This window comes from Mobula birostris, chromosome 1 (assembly GCF_030028105.1).
Source record: "Mobula birostris isolate sMobBir1 chromosome 1, sMobBir1.hap1, whole genome shotgun sequence".
NCBI lineage: Eukaryota > Metazoa > Chordata > Chondrichthyes > Myliobatiformes > Myliobatidae > Mobula > Mobula birostris.
In genome coordinates, this window is record NC_092370.1 from 176,595,913 (window position 1) to 176,621,100 (window position 25,188).

Consider the following 25,188-nt stretch of genomic DNA (forward strand, 5'->3'; position numbering starts at 1 on the left):
AACAGTGGTCCTCCATTTTTCAGTACATAGCGGTTCAGCTGCTGTGTTTTGTCTTCGTAGGTCACTGTCACTTTAATTTTGGCTTTGGGACGCACTTTCTGTCCTGTGTAAGTCTTTAGCAGTAGTTTAGTTCGTTTCAGAGGTATGTGAGAAAACAGTCGTTAGTAGTCATGTACAGAGATCACTGTTAAAGCTGGGCCTGTGTCCAACTCCATTTTCAGTCTCACGCTTGCCACTTGTGGAGTGATCCTTATCACTCTTCAATCATCTGTCTCTTTCACGCTGTGAAGCAGCAGACAAGACAATTCACTTTCGTCTGAGTTGTTTTCATCAGAACTGATTTCTTCCATTTTGTGTACATTGTTGTGTTTTCCTTTCTGGGGTTTCTTGTTTCTCTGTATTTTGTCTGTTTTCTGTTGTTTACTAGCTTTGCATACTCTGCCAGTGTGGCCCTGTTTGCCACAGTTTCTGCATTCTTTGTCTTTAAACCAACAGTCCTCAGGGTCATGTGACATGTTCCCATAATTGTAACATTTATTTCCTTCATTTCTGTTTGGTGACATTTTATTCGTAGCATACTCGAGAGATTTTTTTGTACCTCTGAAGCAGCTCGTGCTTCTGTTTCCGTTGATATTGCGATGTTCGGCACCTTCTGTAATTAAGGTCTTTTTCACTCAGGAGCTTCTTCTGTGTGGTTTCACATTCCGCACACTAACCTGTCCCTCAATGTATCCGATAGACAAGGTTCAAATTGACAACGTTCCAATAACTTGCGCAATTCACAATATTCAGAAATGCTTTCATTTTTGCTCTAATTCTGTTTGTGAAATTTAAATCTTTCAGCAATGACCAGTGGTTTGGGGTTTAATGCTGTTGGAGAGTGTCTACTATTTGCTTGAATGTTTTGTCAGCTGGCTTTTCAGGGGTTAACAAGCTCTGTAGCAGCCCATATGTTTTTGCTGTCATAATACTGAGTAAGACACTGGCTTTCTTTTCATCATTAACACCATTAGCCTCATTATATAACTCCACTCTCTCAATGTAAGTTGCCCAGTCTTCAATGCCACTATCAAATGCTGTAATGGTTCCAATCATTGCCACCTTTGTTATGTTAATTTAGCCCCTTTTCCCCCTTTTTTTCTTTTTGACTCATGTGTCCTTTTTGCTAGCCCCACGAGCGCACTCTGTCTAGATGTGTGTGTCGCTCCTTTTTATCTCCCTTCTGGGGCAGGCAGACCCTCAGCCCCTGGGGGTCAGCGCTGGCTGTGGTCTCGGCTGGACATGCTGCGGCTCCGACTGTGTTTCTTGGCCTCCCGATGTTCCTGACTCCGGCTGTGCTCCTGCTTCCTTTCGGACTCGTGGCCTTGCTCTGTCTCCTTCTCCCACTCCTTGGCTTGTTCCTTGCGCTCTTCCTCCAAGTGTCGCTTTCAACTAAAACCCGGCGTTCCGATAAGATGTAGGTTCATTAACCTCGTCACCAATTTGTTGTGTATGTGGCCTGTTTACACAACTATGTTATTAATAAAAACACAAGAGACGGCAGCTAAGTTTCATGGTTCTTTACTGGTAGAGTCCAAACTTTTACTCACACACATACAGATCCCTACACGCCCAATACTACATGCAACAGCATGTTACTACAACATAAAGTAGTCCCTTATTATAATGTAGGCCATACAGTACAACTTCCGTGCGACACTCCGTGTTTTTGAGAGATGTATTTAACCATGATTAAAATAGCTATCTCGTGTCTCAGATGATAGGTCTGGTGAAATGGACTGACACAGGGTGACTTCAGAAGTAATTTGTGTGCACAAGTGTGATCTTATTATTTGTGAAGTCTTATTTGACTCTGATGGCAAATTTTGATAATTATGTTGTTCAAGTATGTACTGTAGTTTTAAATACTTTACTGTCCATCATTTTGATGTCTTTTACTTCAGGGTTTCCATACTCATAGGGCCTATATCCAAATAATCAGAATCAGGTTTATTATCACTGGCATGTGTCATGAAATTTGTTAACTTAGCAGCAGCAGTTCAATGCAATACATAATATAGAAGGAAAAAAATAAGTAAGTCAATTACAGTATACGTATATTGAATAGATTGAAAATCATGCAAAAACAGAAATAATGCACTGTATATTTAAAAAAGTGAGGTAGTGTTCAAGGGTTCAACGTCCATTTAGGAATCAGATGGCAGAGGACAAGAAGCTGTTTCTGAATCACTGAGTGTGTGCCTTCAGGCTTCTGTACCTCCTACTTGATGGTAACAGTGAGAAAAGGACATGCCCTGGGTGCTGGAGGTCCTTAGTAATGAACACTGCATTTCTGAGACACCGCTCCTTGAAGATGTGCTGGATACTTTGTAGGCTAGTACCCAAGATGGAACTGACTAAATTTGCAACCCTCTCCAGCTTCTTTTGGTCCTGTGCAGTCATTCCCCCAAACCAGACAGTGATGCAGCCTGTCAGAATGCTCTCCACGGTACATGTATAGAAGTTTTTGAGTGTATTTGTTGACGTACCAAATCTCTTCAAACTGTTAATGAAATATAGTGTTTGTCTTTCCTTCTTTATAACTGTATTGATATGTTGGGACCAGGTGAGGTCCTCAGAGATCTTGACACTCAAAAACTTGAAACTACCTACTCTCTCCACTTCTGATCCCTCTATAAGGATTGGTATGTGTTTGTCTTACCCTTCCTGAAGTGCACAATCAGCTCTTTCGTCTTACTGACATTGGAATGCCAGGTTGTTGCTACAGCACCACTCCACTAGTCGGCATATCTCACTCCTGTATGCCCTCTCCTCTCCATCTGAGATTCTACCAACAATGGTTGTATCATCAACAAACTTATACATGGTATTTGAGCTACGCCTAGCCACACAGTCATGGGTATAGACAGAGTGGAGCAGTGGGCTAAGCATACATCCCAGAGGTGCACCAGTGTTGATAGTCAGTGAGGAGGAGATATTATCACCAATCCCCACAAATTGTGGTCTTCCAGTTAGGAAGTCGAAGATCCAATTGCAGAGGGAGGTACAAAGGCCCAGGTTCTGTAACTTCTCAATCAGAATTGTGGGAATGATGGTATTAAATGCTGAGCTATAGTCGATGAACAGCATTCTGACATAGGTGTTTGTGTTGTCCTAGTGGTTAAAAGCTGTGTGAAGAGCCATTGAGATTCCATCTACTGTTGACCTGTTGTGGCGATAGGCAAATTGCAATGGGTCCAGGTCCTTGCTGAGGCAGGAGTTCAGTCTAGTCATGACCAACCACTCAAAGCATTTCATCATTGTTGATGTGAGTGCTACCAGGTAATAGTTATTAAGGCAGCTCACATTACTCTTCTTAGGCACTGGTATAATTGTTGCCTTTTTGAAACAAGTAGGAACTTCTGCCTGAAGCAGTGAGAGGTTGAAAATGTCCTTGAATACTCTCGCCAGTTGGTTGGCACAGGTTTTCAGAACCTTACCAGGTACTCCATCGGGACCTTCTGCCTTGCGAGGGTTCAGTCTCTTTAAAGACAGCCTAACATCGGCCTCTGAGACAGAGATCACAGGGTCATCAGGTGCAGCAGGGATCTTCACAGCTGTAGTTATATTCTCCCTTTCAAAGTGAGCATAGAAGGTGTTGAGTTCATGTGGTAGTGAAGCATCGCTGCCATTCATGCTATTGGGTTTTGTTTTGTAGGAAGTAATGTATTGCAAACCCTGCCAGAGTTGTCATACATTCGAAGTCGCCTCTTTGCCCTTGAAACATCTCTCCGCAAATCATACCTGGTTTACCGGGGTGGGTCGCAGACTTGAATGCCACAGATCTAGCCTTCAGCAGATGACGTACCTCCTGGTTCGTCCACGGCTTTTGGTTTGGGAATGTACAGTAAATCTTTGTAGGCACACACACATCCACACAGGTTTTAATGAAGTCAGCAACAACTGCAGCATACTCATCCAGGTTCGAAGATGAATTCCTGAATACAGTCCAGTCCACCAGTTCAAAGCAGTACTGTAGGCACTCCTGCGCTTCCCTTGTCCAAAGCTTCTTGGTCCTCACTACTGGTGCTGCAGTCTTCAGTCTCTGCCTGTACTCAGGGAGTAGAAGTACAGCCAGGTGATCACACTTCCAGAAGTGAGGGCATGGAACAGCATGGTAGGCATTCTTGATGGTAGTGTAGCAATGGTCCAGTGTGTTGTTTACTCTAGTATTGCAAGTGATCTGTTGGTGGTAATTGCTTAGTTTTTTCAGACTGGTCTGGTTAAAATCCTTGAAAATGATGGTGAAGGCATTAGGGTGCGCTGTTTCATGCATGTTGATCCCATTGCTCAGATCATCTAAAGCCTGATTGACATTGGCCTGAGGTGGAATGTAAACTGCTACCAAAATGATCCCAGAAATCTCCCGCGGTAAGTAAAAAGGACAACACTTAACTGCTAGATATTCCAGGTCTGATGAGCAGAGTTGGGACAGCACTAGTATATTTGTGCACCTAGAAGAATTGATCATGAGGCTTACTCCTCCACCTCTGCTTTTGAGAGACCCTATAGATCTATCCTGACAGTGTATAGTAAACCTGTCAATCTGAATCACTGCATCTGGTACAGAAGGGGTTAACTAGGATTCTGTGAAACAAAGGACACATGCTGTCCTACTGTCCCTCTGATTCAGCACCCTAGCTCTGAGACCATCGATTTTATTCACCAGAGACTGCATGTTTACCAGCAAGCTAGTCAGTATTGGGAGTTTAAAACCCCGTTTCCTTAAACACGCTTGTATCGCTGACCTGCTGCCATGTTTCCTGCATCGAATCCTGTGACAACTCTGTCCCCAGTCAGCATTGTTTGTGTCAGTTTCAAGCAGCAATAGTTTTAAGGCATCTTTGTTGACTGTACTGACTTTGGAAGCAGTTGTGCTTTTTAGCTGTATTTCCTTTATCCCTCTGTCTATCTAAGAGACTCTTAAGTGTCCCCAATGTATTTGCCTCTACCACCACTCCCAGCAGCATGTTCTATGCACCCTTCTATGTAAAAAAATACTACCTCTGACATCACCCCTATACTTTCCTCCAATCATCTTATAAATATGACCACTGGTCTTAGTCATTTCTGCCTTGGGAAAATGTCTCTGGCTGTCCACACTATCTATGCCTCTCATACATCTCTATCAAGTCACCTTTTATCCTCCTTCACTCCAGAGAGAAACACCCTAGCTTGCTCAACCTATCCTCATAAGACATGCTCTCATATGGTCACATGAGGTGACCAGAACTGGACACAATACTCAAAGTGTGGTCTAACCAGAATTTTATTGAACTAAAACATTTTGCAGCTCTTGAACTCAATCCCTTGACTAATGAAGGCCAACACACCTTATGTCTTCTTAACTACCCTATTAACTTGTGCTGCAACTTTGAGGGACCGATGGCTGCGGACTCAAAATTTCTCTGCTCAGAATCCTGCCATCAACTCTGTACTCTGCCTTCAAGTGTGGCTTTCTAAAGTGAATCACCTCACCCTTTCCATCTGACACTCCTCAGCCCTGCTCTGCATCCTATAAATGTCCCATTGTAACCTATACCAACCTTCTACACTATCCACAACCTTCATGTTACCTGCAAACTTACTAGCCCACCCTTCCACTTCCACATCTAAATCATTTATAAAAATCACTGGTCACCGATCTCCGGGCAGAATACGCTCCACCCTCTGCTTTCTGTGGACAAGCCAGTTCTGAATCCAAACAGCCAGGTTCCCATAGACCTTCTATTCATTATTCCATGAATAATATGAGCTGCCTTAATGACTATCACCCGGTAGCACTCACATCTACAGTGATGAAATGCTTTGAGTGGTTGGTCATGACTAGACTGAACTCCTGCCTCAGCAAGGACCTGGACCCATTGCAATTTGCCTATCGCCACAATAGGGCAATGGCAGATGCAATCTCAATTGCCCTTCACACAGCTTTAGACCACCTGGACAACACAAACACCTATGTCAGGATGCTGTTCATCGACTACAGATCAGCATTTAATATCATCATTCCCACAATCCTGATTGAGAAGTTACAGAACCTGGGCCTCTGTACCTCCCCCCGCAATTCAATCCTTGACTTCCTAACCGGAGGACCACAATCTGAGTGGATTCGTGATAACATCTCCTCCTCACTGATGATCAACATTGGTCCACTTCAGGGATGTGTGCTTAGCCCTCTGCTCTGCTCTCTATATACCCATAACTGTGTGGCTAGGCATAGCTCAAATACCATCTATAAATTTGCTGATGATACAACCATTGTTGGTAGAATCTCAGGTGGTGACGAGAGGGCAGACAAGAAAGAGATATCCCAACTAGTGGAGTGGTGTCGCAGCAACAACCTGGCACACAATGTTAGTAAGAGGAAAGAGCTGATTGTGGACTGGAAGAGATTTGGTATGTCAACAAATACACTAAAAAACTTCTATAGATATACCGTGGAGAGCATTCTGACAGGCTGCATCACTGTCTGGTATGGGGTGGGGGCTACTGCACAGGACCGAAAGAAGTTGCAGAGGGTTTTAAGTTTAGTTGGCTCCATCTTGGGTACTAGCCTACAAAGGAGTGGTGTCTTAGAAAGGCAGCGTTTATTATTAAGGACCTCCAACACCCAGGGCATGCCTTTTTCTTACTGTTACCAACAGGTAGGAGGTACAGAAGCCTGAAGGCACACACTCAGTGATTTAAGAACAGCTCCTTCCACTTTGCTATCTGATTCCTAAATGGACATTGAGCCCTTGGACACTACCTCACTTTTTAAATATATATTATTTCTGTTCTTGCATGATTTTTAATCTATTCAATATACGTATACTGTTATTGATTTACTTATTATTATTATTATTATTTTATTTTTTTTTCTTCTATATTATGTATTGGATTGAACTGCTGCTGCTAAGTTAATAAATTTCATGACACAAGCTGGTGATAATAAACCTGATTCTGATTCTGAACCCATGCCTCCTGACTTTCTAAATGGGCCCTGCTATGGAGAACCATGTCAAACACCTACTAAAATCCCTGTACACCACATCAATTACTCTAACTTCATCAATTTGTTTTGTCACTTCCTCAAAGATTTCAGCCAGGCATAACCTGCCCCTTAAAAAGCCATGTTGACTATCTATAATCAAACTATGCTTCTCCAAATACTCATAAATTCTATCTCTAAGAATTCTTTCCAATGATTTGCTCCCCACTGAGTTAAAAGTCACTGGTCTATAATTCCCATATTTTATTTGTAGTGTCTTCTTTTGGATATGTGGAGCTCAATATATTAACAACAACCTTGGCCCTCTTTTGTAATAAGATACTCAAGAATCTATCATTTTCATTATTATCGTTATTCAGTCTGAGAAACAATGACTCCTTTACAGATGTTATCAGAAGAAAAATATATTGCTGGAGCTTACTTCATACTGAATTTCAAACTATGACACTTTTTCCCCTTAGTTGGGTGGCATTGAACACAACAGCGCTCCTGTCCCCCAGCTGCTCCAGTGACCCTGGCCCATGGTAAGTCTCTGTGGAGTACTTGAGATTTTCCCAAGTGCTCTAGTTTCCTTGCATGTCTAAATACATGCTGGTTGATAAATCAGTTGACTACTATAAAATACAAATTATGTGGAATATTTAGAAATGGGGGTGGGGGGAATTAATGGGCATGTAAAAGAAAATAAGTTACAGTGCAATAAATGGAGGCAGGATGGGTTTGCCCTGAGAGTTGGCCGTACATCATTGTAGAGAATGGCCTCCTTTATGGTTGTGTACATATATGAGACAAAATTGTGCAACAAATTATCTTTACAAATAATGTTATGTCTGAAATCTTAACAATGAAAACTATATTCAAATATTGTCAGGAAAAACACACTGTAAATATTGCAGTAAAATAAAAATTTAAGTCTTGTGTCTTCTGTCTTCTCCTATCATGAATAATGAATATGCTTGAAATGTTATAAAATCTGTTTTGTTTGCAGAGCCGTGATTTTTCCATGGTTAAACTTTCAAAGCTTTATTATGTTTTTTCTTGTAAGTTCAGCCAACTAGATCATATGGATTACTGTTATATTAGGACACATCAACAGAAGAAACATGATCCAGCAAAAATAGATCTTGACAAGAGGAAAGTCATTCAAATGAAAAAGCATTTTCTGTCACATTTTTAATATTTCTGTCTTCTCCTTTGCTGGGTGAGAATGCAGTCAGTTGGCAATCACAATGGAGTCTCTAAGTCTAATCTTGTTGCTGAGCTCATTGTTTCATACCTCAAGTCATTGACTGAATTTTAGACAAAAAAATGTAGCAAGACTACCTTATGCTTTGTGCAATGTGTTCACTCCTAATAAATAATGGCTAGCTTATGTGAGTTTCCTTGAACATGTTGGCTTGATCAGACTTTTTTCCCAGAAAATAAACTGTTTATCAGCCACCTATCTTTTTGTTAAAAATGGAACAGAGTGTTCCATAGTTAACAAAAAGATAGTAGGCTAATAAACAGTTTATTTTCTGAAAAAAAGTCAGTTGGTACAACATATGCATTTCATGTATGTTCCGTTGTTTAAGAGTTGCAGAATACTTATTTCATGTAATATACAGTAGTGTAACTCACACATACCATAAAATATTTTTGTTAATAAAGCTGTGAATGGGTGAGGAAATTCAATTCTGTCATAAATTACTCTAATCTTACATCTAGTGGGATAGGAAAACAAGATATTTTTCAATCTGAAATCCCGAATGTCAGATAAATCATCAAATTTATCAATAAGACAACTTTTAGGGCTTTATATTCAATTGCAGCCTAATAAAATGTATTTTAAATGTGCTTTAGTGCATTGTTTCCCTGCTCTGTTATGCATCTCTCCAAATTATACATTTTTAGAAACACATATACATAAACACTACAATTGCTCTTTATATCAAACTATTGTCAATAATAAGATTAACAGGCTTACTTTCCCCCTCCAAGAAACATTTTTATCTTGGGAATTCTTGTGACTTAGTTTTAAAACCTTTCAATGCTACCAACCACAAATTTATCATTCAAAGAATTGGTCTCCAGGAGGGAGAGGCATTCAGTAGCACAATTGCACAACTTTCCCAAAATAGACACTTTGTTTGCTGGACTATACATTTTCAGAGGCAATAACTGACAGCAAGAATGTGAAATCTGGATTAGACACACATGCTTTGCATCAAGCCTACAAATCCCCAAAAGCTTTATTTAAACCTGATTCTTGCAGTTGGTGAAGTATTTATGTCTTGTGAAGTGCAAGTGTATTGCACAACAGTACTGAAGGAAAACCACGATTCTTCACAGATTAGTACCATAAAATCATGAAGTTTCAAGCAAATAGTCACACAATGAAAGTTGTGGTTTTTGTACTCAATATCATGTTGAGTCTTTTACCAACTGCTACAGAAAAGGACTTCCAAAAAAAGTTGTAATCTTAAGAATTATTTTTTTAATTGAATCCAATTATAGAACATTCAATCGTGACTCGTATTTCCTGATATTCAAACCTAGCTATGGTCTCCTCATGTCAGAATTTAGTATTTAACATGATATCTTTAATTCAACTTTTATGATAAAGTTAATTTGGGACTGAGTACTCTTAGCAACCATAATGGTAAATGCTGATGTAAAATTATGCTTAATTAAAATTGTTTAAGAAACAACGAGATACCCTGCTATTTATTTGATTTAATGGTTTTCCTTATCCATATCTACCTGGTAAGTTGTACCGCTATCTGCTTTTTCAAATAGGTTTATTTCAGCTTTACACAGTGAGTTGTTGTTCAAGAGTTTAAGCAATTTTGTTTTTGTTAAATTTGGATGGGAGTCTTTTGAGCCCTCGCAAATACCTTCACACCCGATTAGTGTGATTCATGGGTTTTTTTAACAACAATAATGCACGGCTCAAAAATCTGCTTTTTCAGTAAATTCTATTAAGATCTGGAATTCAGATTGGTGCAAGAGCATCTGTGTTAGAAGGTTTGATCAGTTTTCTTTTGAATTAAGGAGTCTCAATTGCATTATTCAAGCTATTATAGAGAATGATATAGTGAGCACATTTGTTACAATTTTTAATGAAATACTTACTCATTTGTATGCAGATGATGAGTGTGCATCTGTAACAGCAATATTAATGAATACATACATATTTATCATATTTGAAAAATTCTCATTTATGTACAGAATTATCATTTTGTGAAACTTATTTCTTGTAGTAAGAATATACAGTGTTGAACATTTGAGTATCATGAACGTTCCTCACAGACTATAACTTTGCATAACAGCACAACAAAATTATCTGGTTGATCTACTCAAAAAGAAAAGCTGATGGTCCTGTATCAAGCAGTTTAAAGACTGGAATGACTATGGTTTCTCTTCTATTGCTCGTCATATATATCTTTTCAAAGAATTCATTCCTCTTTACGTGAAGGAATACTTCCTGACATGTGTCTTAAATTTACTGTTCACTGGTATGAACATAAGCTTCCTTGTCTTAAGAGTAATACATTTTTTCAATCTTTTGCCTTAGGTTTTTTTTTAACATTTTGTTAGAAGATTTCAATCCCTCTATGAAGTTGAACTGTCTCTTGTTTCCTTTCAGTTTTTCTCATTTTTCAGTTAAGTCTCTTGATAATGAAAAATCAGCTTTTAAGTCTATTTCCTGCAAAACACTAGGTTGGAATATTTCAATTATGTCTTACTAGTTAAAAATGGGCACAGGATTCAATGTACAGTACTACCAGCACATCACAGACAGAATACTATTTTCTCTGAGTCTAATAAAGATATTTAGTCTGTGTAATGTATTAAACACATTTGTTTTCACAAATAATTGGACACTAAAATAAAAAAAAAGTCAATTCTCAAAGCAACATTAGGATGTACATGTTCTAACAGGATTTATTTTGTCTTTCTTTGCCTTTATAGTCTTCACCCTTTTGATGTTTAGTATGACCCAGAACTTTAAATCTGGTTTCTAAATTTAAAGCAACTTGATATAGAAGCATTAAGGAAAAAAAAAGTGTTTCTTGAGGTTAGTAGAATCAACTAAAAATAAATTTCAATTTAATTTGCATGAACTTTCAATTATTTTAGATTTTTTGGCTTTATATTGGTCAAGGTAGATAATCAAACCATCAGTGGTGACTCAATTTGAGTACTGTGTTAACGCTTTCATTGAACTAACTTATGAGACATTGAAATTCTAGTGCTATTACTTGTGGTATGAAGAGATAAAGGAAGATTTTCTGCAAGATCTGTGAAATTGTCAGATGTACCTTTTAGGAGCATTATCCAGATGAATTATTGCCAATTAGCAGCATCGTTTCAAATGCTTTAATACTTCCATGGAGAATTGAATTTGGGCTCTTTTTTATATAGTATTTTAGTACTCACTAAAATAAAAACATGGGGTATGCAGAATCAGTATTTTTAAAAGGTAAAAAGAATCTATGCTACTTTCTGTCAAAAAAAGGACTTATGTTCAATGTAAACATTTGTAACTGGAAGCAACCCTGCACTTTGCTCATTAGATATTTAGAAAAAGGTTCTCTGTTTCCAAGTTATTGGAATATCTATAAATTCTCTAACCAGCCCCAGATGATTGTAGCTGGTAGCAGTGAATATTTTCATTCAGCGATGTTTTCATGTTATGACAAAACCAATCAAGTTAATTTACACTTTTGGTCATGACAGGGCTTTCACCCAAGAACTCCATAGCTAATCAAAAACGCATATGCTCAACCTTCTCCCATGATACAGATGGGTAGAATTTGGGTGATTTTACCATTGTTTTCACCTTATAGACTGTTAATTCTTAAACACATGTTGTGAAACCCATAAGGTATCTAATATATTGCATTATTCTATAGAAATATACACATAGGGAGCAAATATGAATATATGACATCACTAAATCATTCTTCAGTATGCTAATATTACTATATAATTAGTTGTTTTCTGTCCTTTTAGTTCAAATAATAATAGCCCTTACCAATGTTTACTCTTTGTTCTGAATTGAGCTCTGATAGAAAGGATGAATGATATTTGAATAGCACTAAGTAAATGTCAATTTATCTGTTTGGTATCCATGAGTCTTTATATTGTGACGAGTCAGGACCAGATTGAATTTCTTGGTTGGATTTGGCGTATTTTAGAATCCAGTACAAATATATCTAAAATATCCCTTTGCATAATAAAGAGCCTGCAAATATATTACAGGCTAGATCATGGAAAATCTATAGTTTGTTTTGTTAAATATGTAAGTACCATATATAACATGAAAAACAGGGGAAAACCCTATTGATCTTATACTTATTTATGTTATATCATGTTATATGTCTGGTTGTACATTATTTTTACTTTGTTTGACCTAAGCATTCAAAGGAAAGATAAAATTAATTCCGATAAATTTTGTATCATTTTTATCTACCCATTTTCTTTAATAAACTCTATCTCATTTTCTTCAGTGCCTTTCTTACCGCCGTCAAAACTTCTTAAAATACTAATAAGCCCAAACTCAGCATGTTCTATCTCCTTATCTTCATTGCTTTATCATGAACAATATTGTCAACCTATTTCAGACTCTTATCTCTGACCATTTCTGTATGTCCTCTGACACTGTTTCATGATTATTGTTAAATCTTTTGGATACCTAGTCTTTGCTCTATGAGCTTTCTTTCCAAACCAACCCATACCTTCTTTTCCTACCTTGCTCTAACCAATTTTTTTGGAACCATCTCCTATAAGTCTCACTGAAGTTTAGCATGCAGTTGCTTTCCCCTTTAAAGTATCTTTGAAAACTTTACTATATTAACGATACTTCATTAGGGCAAGTTATTCGCTTATTCTTGAATTTTCTTACTTCTTTCTTTCAAAATGTGTTTTATAATCATAAATTAGCAATAAGATTTTGTGGCTCTATAATGCAACAAATATAACAGTCTTAATTAGAACATTGAGGCCTGGTCTGTGTTTGGTAACAGATGTATTAGATCCACCAAAATATTTCAGTCACGGAGATGTTAGTATAGAACTGTGGGAGGAATGGGTAGGAGTTTAGTGGCAGCTGAAGATTGGAATTTCAATATGTGAGCTGAAAATTGGCCAGAACAATAGAGCTGCTTTTTCATAAAAATATGTATGAGTGAGGCAGCTGTAAAACCACATCTACGAGCATTCCTCCAATAGAATTTATTATTCTAATTACTAAATAATGATTCCTAGCCTATCTAATTATGACCTGAGTTACATTGCACTCTTCCTCCTCCAGCTATTAAGTCCAAATCTTGAAGTTGCTTCTAACGTTTTCCTCACTTCAGTGATTCCATTTCTGGAGTCATCCTTTATTACTGCTTTCTTTAGCAATTTCAAAGTATTCTGTGCATCAGCTACTGGATGTTTTAAGAGAATCATTAAGTTGCTACTGGTTGGGAGAATTAGACATTTCTTAAAGCACTTGCCAGTGGTACTGTGGCATGCAATGCTCCTCCAGTATTATGTAGGCAAATGATTAAGAATGGAGATATGCGAAGTCAAATTAGATACTGACACTGTTATCCTCTGGATTTTAAAACTATAACTAAATGCTGTATTTCAGAGATTATGATATTTTACTAGGATATAGAAGCAAACAGTGTCCATTAAAGGGAATCACTGTTTTAATTTTATCAATCTAATTTGATTTATATATTGTGGAATCTAACATTCCAAATAAAGATATAAAAGATTATTTTTTAAAGATAGCTTTATTTGTCACACATACATTGAAACATATAGTAAGATCTGTAGTTTGCCTCAATGACCGAGGATTGCTGAGGGTGGCCCGCAAGTGTTGCTATACTTCAACATACCATGTCTGAAAATTACTAGCCCTTACAAACTCATACGTCTTCAGAATTTGGGGAGAGAACCGAAGCACCTGGAGGTCACAGGGAGAATGTAGTGGCGTACATTGGACCTCGATCACTGGTGCTGTAAAGTGTTATGCTGACCACTGTGCTACCACACGCACCCCCCCCCCCAAAGCTGTCCCCAGAAATGCTGTAGCTCTGCAAAGATTCATTACAATTGTAGATAAACTTAATTATCTACAATTATAGTGAATTTATTTAATCTGTCTAACTTCATTATTTTGTTAGACTTACCAGCTCTGGAGTATAATAACTAAACTATGATGCTAGCTAATACAAGCATACTACCATAATAATTTGTGTAGTACATACATAATTGAGTTGTTAATGCATTCATGCCAAACTTTTCGGTTTCTGTATCCCTTCAGTGATTAACATTATGATAGAAAATTCATATTTCGACTTCAGAGATCTTAATTTCCATTCTATAATTTATTCATTGAATTAGGGCCAATACAGTTTGATGTCTTTATGTCATAACCAAGTCGTAGATGCTGCACTGAGATAAAGTTGTGTCAGAGTGATTGGGCTCATGAGACAGCATTTTGGTCTATTTCATTCCATTGGATTTAAACTAAACTCAATACACATAATGTGCACAGAAGGATTGTCCTGGCTGGATCGAAAGTTCTGTAAATAATTATGTTCTGAGAAGCAGTTCAATCCACCCCAGCATAGTTTAATATGATTGATGGAATTTCACAATGCATTTGTAAGCATCAAGTCAAAGTAGATGTTTTTCTTTTAATCAATTATAAATGGAGTGCCCTTCTGAACTATATTTTATACTCTAATTCCTGAATGACAATAACAAGTAACTTTTTAAAATCAGTTGTTAAAATGAGCATGAAATTAAAGAAGATGGATAAGTCTTTAGCCACCGACCTATGTGTGCTATTCCTAATAGCATAAGCAGCAATATCTGAGCTTTCTGTTATGACTTAACCAAAAGCTTGCTATATATTCTTATTTTATTAGTACTCAGAAGTAAAATTATGCTAAATGAATTCATAATAAGTCCATTGGGATATGTTCATGAAAAGTTTGATTGTGAAGCATGCTGACCCTGAAGGTCACAGTAAAAAGTTAGTTGAGGCACTTAAAAGTCGAAAAAGGGTATTGAGGAAAAAACTGGAAATACCATAGTGAGAGTAGTAATACGAACTCTATTGCTGATCTTTCTTTGACCTGAAAGTTGTTTTAAACATTCATAAGCTCAATTAGTCTTGGTCTGTGATGATATTCAGATCAAAGATATAGTTAATGAGTAGGAAAACTTTATGCTTTTCTATTAGTTTCACTGTACCAGTCTGGTGATTTTGAATTATAGTGCGTAGTGTTTACCTTGTAATAGAATATGAGCACAATTAATATAATAGATGATTAAATGGTCATTTCCCGATCATTTCATTTCAACACCCTAGCATCTGACAGGTTACCTTGAAATATATCGGATCTGGTGATTGCCCCTGGAGTTTCTTCATTCTTGTTTGCAACAATTAGTGTGCATCTGAACTAAGTTCTTGAGCTGCAAAGATATCTCTGAACAATCTTTAAAAAGACTATTCTATCTTCACTGTTGTGGTACAGGAGGATGAATGTAGGTAGAAGAGGATCTGTGCTTTGCTCTTGAAGTTTTAGCAATATTTTGTTATTGCCCATACACAGAATTATAAACAAGTACACAATTTGAACTCAGTGTGCAAAAGGTATGACACCAAGCCCAAAGAAACATTCACGGAACTTTTACTCATTCAGAATTCAAAACACTTCTTGGGAATATTAAAGCATTATCGTGCCAGCTGGAGGGAAATTGTAATTACACTGAGTGGTATTTCCCTCAATGTCTTGGGCTGCAGAGCAATAGTGGAAGACATCTAATGCCCTCAATAGGCAGGCAGTATAGCACACTGCACATACTTCCCATTTCTTTCTTTCCTCCGAATGCCATCATCACTTTTGCCCCTGAAAGGACCATCTCAAGAATAACTGCTTTCAATGATCTTTTATTAAGTAGGCCCATGTTCTATTATAAATGTCACCTCAGCAACACGTGCTCTGGCCACCCATTCCCTTCACAACAGCTATTAGCAAAAATAGTACTAAATAAAAACATGCATGTGCCCATATATTTCTTATTTCACCCTTTTTTTGCCAGCTGTCACTCATCTGTTAATCCAGTCATCATTTTCTCTAATAATGTGTAGAGTATGAGAGAAGGTTTGTTTTAATGTAAGTGCTGCTTCCACTTTAAAGAAGAGGTTGAACATTTCAGTTTCTGGTAAAAAAACATTCCAACCTCTGCTATAGGAGATCAATGTTATTTTGCTATTACTAGATTTCTAGTTGTGCACAGATGCGGTCAACATCTTACTTATCTCCCAATTTTCCATTCCCTCTTAACCCCATAATCTTGGTCCTCAAATGGCATTTAAGTGAACCTCAAGAATTTCCATTAACCACGGACAATGGAACTATTTCAAGTGAGCAGCCAGCAGTAGTATTTTAGGAAGTAAGACTTGGTTGATGTTGTGCTCTTCGTTCTGTGGTTCAGGATTAGTTGTTAAAGCGAATATCTTTATTTTTTCTTTTATTGGCCAGAGGGAGGTAAGGCTGTGGTGCGAAAGCCAAAGAGAGAATGCTATTGTTCTGATGCATTTTAGACCAAATGCTGACTTTTTAAAATTAATTTTAGTTTCTGGGGATTGCTGGCAAGGCTGGTACATTTTGCTCATCCCTAATTGCTGGTGGTGATCTGGTTTTATGAGCCACTGCAGTCCCTCATATGAAAATACGGCATGGTGCATTTAAGGAGGACTTTTGAGATTTTGGCCTCATTAGAATGTAGGACAGTGATGCATTTGCAAGTCAGGAAGGACTGCATCTTGGAGGGGAATGTGCATGTAGTGGAATTCCCAAGAACTTGCTGTACTTGTCCTTGATAACTGGGTTTGCAAGTTTGGTCTAATTGCTGAAGTAGCTTCGTATAACAATTAATTGCAGTACGTTTTGTTCACAGGAGAGGAGTGGTGTTGTTTTAATGTGAAATGCTGCTTGCACTTTAAGGAAGAGGTTGAACATTTCAAGTTTCTGGTTTTAAAAAAACATTCAACCTCTGCTGTAGGAGATCAAGATCTCCATGTTTGGTCAAGATCGGCCACTCTCACCTCAACTCAGTAATCTGACTCTTTGGTGCATGCTTGGAACAAGTCTGTGACAACATCTGGAGCCGAGTCATCTTGGCAAAACCCAAACTGAGAACTGGTACGTAATTTACTTGCAACTAAGTGCTGCACAATAGCATAGAAAATTATACTTTTAATCTCTTTGTTGATGATAGGGAATAGAATGGCTGGGTGGTGCTGAGCCAAATTAGATATATTTCTGCTGAGCTGGTCATTTCTGCACATTATTGGGTGGATGCCAGTATTGTAAATGCTCCAACTTGTGCTGCTTGTGCATAGCTGTAATAATAGAATACATGTACAGTATATGACCTTTGGGAGTTCCAGACCGGTTCCTGCCAAAATTGCCTATGGCCTAGGAGCAATGGTCTGAAAATCATTCAATGATGCACCCTGTGAGGAACAGTTAGAACTAATTACATATTAGGCAGATTGCAAAGAAGAAACACTTAAAAGTGTTTCCTGTATTTAAAAAATTGCACAAAACAATCTGTTCTCAATCATGATTTTCTTTTTTTATCTGATCCTGGCAGCTGTTGTGCCTCATCCAGTCAAATGGTCTTTGTACCAACAGCAGTTGTGGAATAAAATAAGGAGACCAGCATCGATTGTGTCAAATGTAAAAGAGGCCATTGCTGCCATGCAAAACGTCTCCAGCCAAGGCTAGCATTCTGAGGAACGTCATTTTAAAATGCACAAACCCCTGCGTGGTAACTTTGAGGTATCTATGGGCTTGGATCCAAGATCCTCTGACCCTCCACACTGCTGAGAATCCTATCAATAACTTTGTACTCTGCCTTTAAGTCATGCCTTTCAGCTTCTTTCCTATTTCCCCATATTTGCTTTTCAGGACCTCATCCCAGTACATACTGCATCTTCTGGCTACTCTCACTCCCCCTTTAGAATACTGTCGACTAGATCTGAGATCTCCCTGATCCTGGCACCACGGAGACATCATATTGTCCAGGAGTCTCTTATACATAAACAGAATCACCTGTCTGTTTCCCTAACTGTTGAATCCCCTGTTATCTGCCTCCTGCAATTTAGGTGTGACTGCTTCTGTGTAGTTCCTATCTATCAACTCCTCATTCACCTGACTGATCTGCTCATCCATCTTCAGCTGCAGATCCCTAATGTGGTCTACCAGGAACTGTAACCGGTACACTTGCAGGTACACTTATCAGGGACACTAGAGGTCACCCTGACTTCCCACAACATGAAAGAAGAGCGCACCGCTGCCCTGGGTTCCATTCTCGCTGCTCTACCTGTGCAATAATAAAGGAAGAATGAGAAACACCAGAAACTCACCCTAGTTTCCACCTCTTCTTTCTGAAGCCTATTGAGGCAAAGCCTCAGTTCCACACTTTAAATCATACCCACTTACACTATGGCCATGCCCACAATGGCTGCTGTGCTTAATCCTCACTTTTTTTGTCAAGTTTATTTGTACTATATTATGTATTACTGACTGAGAATATTTACGTTGACTAATTGTGTATTTGTTCTGCAAGTTTGGCTTTCTTGTGACCTATTTTGTACCAGTTTTAAATTTCACCTCAAGGAAGTCACTAACAATTACTGAAGCATACCACAGCCAAAATGCCATCAAACCCTGGGGATTTTTAGAATAAATACTTTATACTTTATTGTCGCCAAACAATTGATACTAGAATGTACAATCATCACAGCGATATTTGATTCTGTGCTTCCCACTCCCTAGATTACAAATATTAAATATTAAAAATATTAAAATAGTAAAAATTAGTAAATATTAAAAATTTAAATTATAAATCATAAATAGAAAATAGAAAAATGAAAAGTAAGGTAGTGCAAAAAAAACCGAGAGACAGGTCCGGATATTTGGAGGGTCCGGCCCAGATCTGGGTCAGGATCCGTTCAGCTGTCTTATCACAGTTGGAAAGAAGCTGTTCTGAAATCTGGCCGTACGAGTCTTCAAGCTCCTGAGCCTTCTCCCGGAGGTGTGTTGGCTGGCTGGATCGTGTCCTTGATTATCCTGGCAGCACTGCTCCGACAGCGTGCGGTGTAAAGTGAGTCCAAGGACGGAAGATTGGCTTGTGTGATGTGCTGCGCCGTGTTCACGGTCTTCTGCAGCTTCTTTCGGTCTTGGACAGGATAACTTCCAGACCAGGTTGTGATGCACCCTAGAAGAATGCTTTCTATGGTGCATTTATAAAAAATAGTGAGGGTTTTAAGGGACAGGCCAAATTTCTTTAGTTTTCTCAGGAAGTAAAGGCGCTGGTGGGCCTTCTTGGCAGTGAACTCTGCTTGGTTGGACCAAGTCAGGTCATTTGTGATATTGACCCCGAGGAACTTAAAGCTTTTGACTTGCACACCACCTATGTAAATTGGGTCATGTGGTCCGCTACTCCTTCTGAAGTCAACAACCAATTCCTTCGTCTTGCTGACGTTGAGGGATAGGTTATTGTCTTCGCACCATGCCACCAGTTCTTAACTTCCTCTCTGTACTCAAACTCATCATTACCCGCGATACGGCCTACAATTGTGTCATCAGCAAACTTATATATTGAGTTTGATGGAAACTTGGCTACACAATCATGGGTGTACAGTGAGTACAGCAGGGGGCTGAGTACGCAGCCTTGTGGGGCACCGGTGCTCGGAGTGATTGTAGAGGAGTGCTTGTCCCCTATTTTTACAGCCTGGGTCCTGTCTGTGAGGAAGTTGAAGATCCAGCTGCAGATCTGAGTGCTAAGGCCCAGGTTCCGGAGCTTAGGAATCAGCTTATTCAGAATGATGGTACTAAAGACAGAGCTGTAGTCAATAAAAAGGAGCCTTACGTATGCGTCTTTATTCTCCAGGTGTTCTAAGGGGGAAGGTAGCCCTAGAGAGATGGCATCTGCCGTTGACCTGTTGCTCCAGTAGGCGAATTGCAAAGTGTCGAGGTTGACCGGTAGGCTGTGGTTGATGTGTGCCATAACCAATCTCTCGAAGCACTTCATAGCAATTGATGTTAGAGCCACAGGTCGATAGTCATTCGGGCATGCCACCTTACTCTTCTTTGGCACTGGGATTATCGTTGCCTTCTTAAAACACGAGGGGATCTTTGGCTGAAGCAAGGAGCAGCTGAAGATGTCAGCAAACACTCCAGCTAGCTCGCTTGCACAGGCCCGGAGAACCCATCCCAGGACGCCATCTGGGCCCGTCACCTTCCTCGGATTTATCTTCAGGAAGGCCCTTCTAACGTCCTCCTTGATGCCACCAGGTCCGGTTCATCTGGAGGGAGTGGGATGCTCCTCTTCTGTTAGAATCTTGCATAGAATACATTAAGTTCGTCAGGAAGAGAAGCGCCACAGTTATTGATATTCCCAGCTTTTTCTTTGCGCCCGGTGATCTCATTTAGACCCTGCCATAGTCTACTGGCATCCCTCTGGTTAGCCTGGGCTTCCAACTTAGCTCAATATTGCCTCTTGGGGCCCTTAATGGCTTTCCGGAATATAGCGACTGGTATGCCCGACCTAAAAGCCGCAGCTCTAGCCTTTAAAAGGGACTTGACCTCATAATTCATCCAAGGTTTCCGGTTAGGGAATACCTGAATCTTCTTGCGAGATACACAGTCCTCTGTGCATTTCCAAATATTGAGGTGCTTTCAAACTATTTTCAAATTCATAAGGGTGAACAGGTGAGAGGGTTATAGAGGTCTCCCCACCATTCATTGGGGAATTTATCAGGAGCTCTGTGTACGCAGGGGCCTTAGTATTATTAAGGATCCCACCCATCCATCCAGCATCCTCTTTGACTTTCTACCATCAGAGAGGAGACTACAATGCATGAGAAACAGTTTCTTTCCCCAGGCTAATAGGGTTCTGAACACTTTGCTGCATCGTATTCGAAGTGTTACTGATTAATCTGTTTTGAACCTTAGAATATTTAATATTAATGCACTTCAGTTCATTATTTATGTGTGATTCACCCATAGGTTTTATCCTTACCTTCTTAAGTTATTGTGTGTTACTGTGCTTTACACTCTGGTTTGGAGTAATGTTGTTTCATTCCAAAGTAATTTGGTGATTTATGGATCAAATGAAGCTACTCTGGATATTTGACCAGATGCTTCTGGTCAGAAATCACTTTAATTCGATGACAACCCAGAGTGCTAAGGGCCTGGATGGGGTGGAGTTTGTGAAATGTGTCCAGAAAAGTTTTCTCTGTCAATAGATAGAGGGCCCTACTTGGGAGAGTGCAATACTGGGCCATCTCTTAGGGAGGGAGGCAAGGTAAGTAACTGAACTGGTAGTCAGGGGAGCACTTTGGCTTCAAAGACAATAGTTCTATCTGTTTTAAAATACTGATGGAAAAGGATAGTCCAGATCCACAGTTAGGGTCCTAAGCTAGAGCAAGACTAATTACGGGGGAATTAGACAGAATCTAGCAGTTGTCAATTCAGTTAGCCTGTTTGAAAGGAAAGAATCAAATGGCAACTGGGAGACTTTTAAGAATGTGAATGCAAATTTCCAGGAGCAGCACGTTCTTGTCAGGGTGAGGGTAAATGTGCCACGTCTGGCTTCTGCCACCACCCCCCTACCCCACCCATTCCTTTCTAATCCTGATGATGAGTTTCAGCCCAAAATATCAATTTGCTGAGTTCCTCCTGTATTCTATGCATGCCAAGAGATATCCTGAAGCTCTGGTTACGAAATAGAAGAAAGTATACATTGGGTTTAGGCTTAGGAGGCCAGGATTGAGCCAATCGCTTGATGTCTATAAAAAGATTAAGAGGGATATCAGGAGAGCAAAGAGAGGTATGAGATGGATCTGGCAGGTAAGATTAAGGAAAATCCCAAGAGATTCTATACCTATATTAAATATCAGAGGGTGCCTAGGGAGAGAGTAGCTCCTCTTAGAGATCAGCAGGGCTGTGTATATTTTGAGCTATGGTAGATGAGTGGTATTTTTAACAAATATTTCTTCTTGGCATTTACTGAGAAGAAAATCATGGTTGTTGAAGAGGTAAGGAAAACAAATACCGATGGTTTGGAAAATGTTCGTTTTACCAGATATATAAATCCCCAGGGCCTGACCATCCCAGGATTTTGTGGGAGGCTAGAGAGGACATTGCCGAGGCTCTTGTGGAGGTACTTATTTCATTCTTAGCCACTGCTGAGGTTGCTGAAGACCTGAAGTTAGTTAATGCTGCTTCATTGTTTAACAATTATGGCAAGGACAAACCAGGCAACCACAAGCTGGTCGGCTTGATGTCGGTAGTGGGGAAGTTACTGGAAGGATTTCTAAAGGGTAGGATTTACCTGCATTTGAATAGACAGAGTCTGATTAGGACAAAGCTTTGTGGATGGAAATTTGTGCTTCATGAAGCTTTTAGAGTTTTTTGAAGAAGTGACGAAAAAGGCAGATGAAGGTACGGCAATGGATGCTTGTTTGGATTTTAACAAGGCCTTTGACAAGGTCCCACTTTGTATGCTGGTCAGGAAGATTAGGTTTTATGGAGTCCAGGGTGAGCTAGTAAGGTGGATTCACAATTGGCTCAGAGGTAGGGGGCAGAGGGTTGTGGTTGAAGGTTGTTTCTTGGAATGGAGGCTGGTGACAAGTGGTGTGCCACATGGTTCAGTGCTGGGACCGTCGTTATTCATTATTTCTGTAATAAATTGGATGCGAATGCACAAAGCTTGTTCAGTAAGTTTGTGGATAACACAAAATCAGGAGCTGTTGTTGAAGGGTATTGTAGATTACAAGGGGATCTTGGTCAGTTAGGGGAATAGGCTGAAGAGTGGCAAATGAACTTCAATAAGATTGAAAAGTCAAACCAGTGAATGAATGGTAGGGCACTAGGGAGTGTAATTGAACAGAGGAACTTAGGGGTACAAGTGCAAAGTCCATTGAAAACGGTGTCACAGGTAGAAGGGTGGTGGAAAAAAAGTGTTACTATCTTGTCCTTTATCAGTTGGGGCACTGAGTATAGGAATTGTGACATTATATTGCAGAGGTATTAGTTGTTGCTGAGGCTACATACACTTGGATACTGCATATAGTTTTGATCACCCTGTTACAGGAAAAACGTGGTTAAACTAGATAGAATGCAGAAAAAGATTTGTGAGGACATTGACATGGCTAGAGGGCCTGAGTTAAAGGGAAATGATCGCCAGGTTGGGTCTTTATTCTTTTGACATATAAGATTGAGGGGGAACCTTATAGGAATGCATACAATTATGAGAGATATGGATGGAGTCCAAAACTAGTGGGAATAAACTTAGTGATAGGGTAAGATTTATACGGGACCTAAGGATCAATTTTTTTTCATACGGTGCGATGAGTATACGGAATAAGCTGCCAGAGGAAGAGGTTGAGGCAGGTTCTGAATTGGTAGATAGAGAGGTGAGGCTTAGAAGGATATGGGGTGAATATAGGAAATTGGAACTAACTGGGTGGTCACAGTGGTCAGCCTGGATTCATTGGGCTGAAGGGCCTCTGTTCATGTTTAATAACTCTATGACCAGTTTTCCTAAAAGACATGCACCAAATGAAATCATTTCCTAGGAAGATTCATCCAGTTGTTCTGAGGGCAACCTTGATCAAGTAGATTATGAGGACACTCAGTCCTCTTTTACTGTCATTTAGAAATGCATACATGCATTAAGAAATGATACAATGTTTCTCCGGAGTGATATCACAGAAAACAAGATAGACCAAAGACTAACACTGACAAGACCACATAATTATAACATATAGTTACAGCAGTGCAAAGCAATACCATAACTTGATAAAGAACAGACCATAGGCACAGTAAAAAATAGTCTCAAAGTCCCCGAGTCAATCAACTCCCGAGTCCCTGATAGCAGGTGGCAAAAGGGAGAAACTCCCTGCCATAAACCTCCAGGCACCGTCAACTTGCCGATACCTTGGAAGGAGCCGACCCCAGCCGACCCTGAGTCCATCCATCCGAAAACTCCAAGCTTCCGAGCAGCCTCTCCGATACAGCCTCCCGAGCGCCATCCTCTGCCGAGCGCCTTCGATCTCTCCCCGGCCGCTGAAACACGCAAAGCCGAGGATTTCGGGGCCTTCAGCTCCAGAGATTCCAGTTACCACACAGTAGCAGCGGTAGCAAAGCAGTCATTTCAGAAGTTTTCCAGATGTTCCGCTGTGCTCTCACATCTGTCTCCATCAAATCAGGATTGTGCACAGTCCCCTACTTGACAAATAACAGATATTCATCACCGAAGTGGCTGCGCGCGCTGCCGTCGCACCACCATTTTCTTCCTGCTCCGGGGTTTTAATAACTAGGTATTTAAATGAGATTTCAATGCACAGGACATCTACATTGGCAGATCAACTTTAAATACATACTTTCTTTGTGTTGTCTATTGATCCCTATTTCCCCCAAGCATACGACTCTTGACTGGGCCCCAAATGAGTGCACAAGCATTCCTTTCTATCTTGTGTTTCTTTAAGAGTTGTGCACACCACGTGGGTAAATTACTTTAGTATGCTTATAGCTGCTTAATTGAGATTTATTCTGAAAAAAAAATGTCTGTTTAGAACCCTACCTCTGTTTTGTGAAGTTGCTGCCTAAACAATGACGATGTCATGCACCAGGCCTGCTAAATGTGAAAGAGAGCTGGAGAGGTACGAGTAGAATTAGCCATTCACCCTGTTTCTGGAATGACTGGAAAGGTTTCTACAGGCAAATTAGATTGTCAAAATCCTCGGAGAGGACACAGAATATGGAAATGCAACACATCTTGAAAAGATAAGGACAATTCTGTTAATTGTGGTGGAGATAAATGAGAGGTTAGAAAATCTACTAGAAGAACAAATAACAAACAGGCTGGAAGTCTTGAAGAGACATTTTAATTTAATGCTGTCAGAGAAATTAAAGAACTGCAAACTAGGGGCCAGAGAAGTAGTGTTGAATATTTGGTCAGGGTAATGACACTTGTAAAAGGATGCAGTTTCTAGAAATTTTAGTTTGGGCCTTGCGATATTGTGATACTTCTATGGACTAGCAGATAAGAGAATTCAGACAACATTTTTAACACTGTGGATG

The 25,188-nt window shown here is 39.5% G+C and overlaps 1 protein-coding gene across 6 annotated transcripts in view; it reads left to right on the top strand.

Moving 5' to 3' along the window:
* Positions 1–25,188, top strand: part of fsip1 (fibrous sheath interacting protein 1) — a 415,506-nt gene that overhangs the window by 270,867 nt on the left and 119,451 nt on the right. Inside the window, exon 13 of one of the 6 annotated variants that reach the window (XM_072277809.1) lies at positions 7,492–7,554. The exons of the other annotated variants lie outside the window; for them this stretch is intronic. Coding sequence (XP_072133910.1) covers positions 7,492–7,542 — 51 coding nt within the window. The 3' untranslated portion in view covers positions 7,543–7,554. The remainder of the gene's footprint in view (positions 1–7,491; positions 7,555–25,188) is intronic. 6 annotated transcript variants of the gene reach the window in all.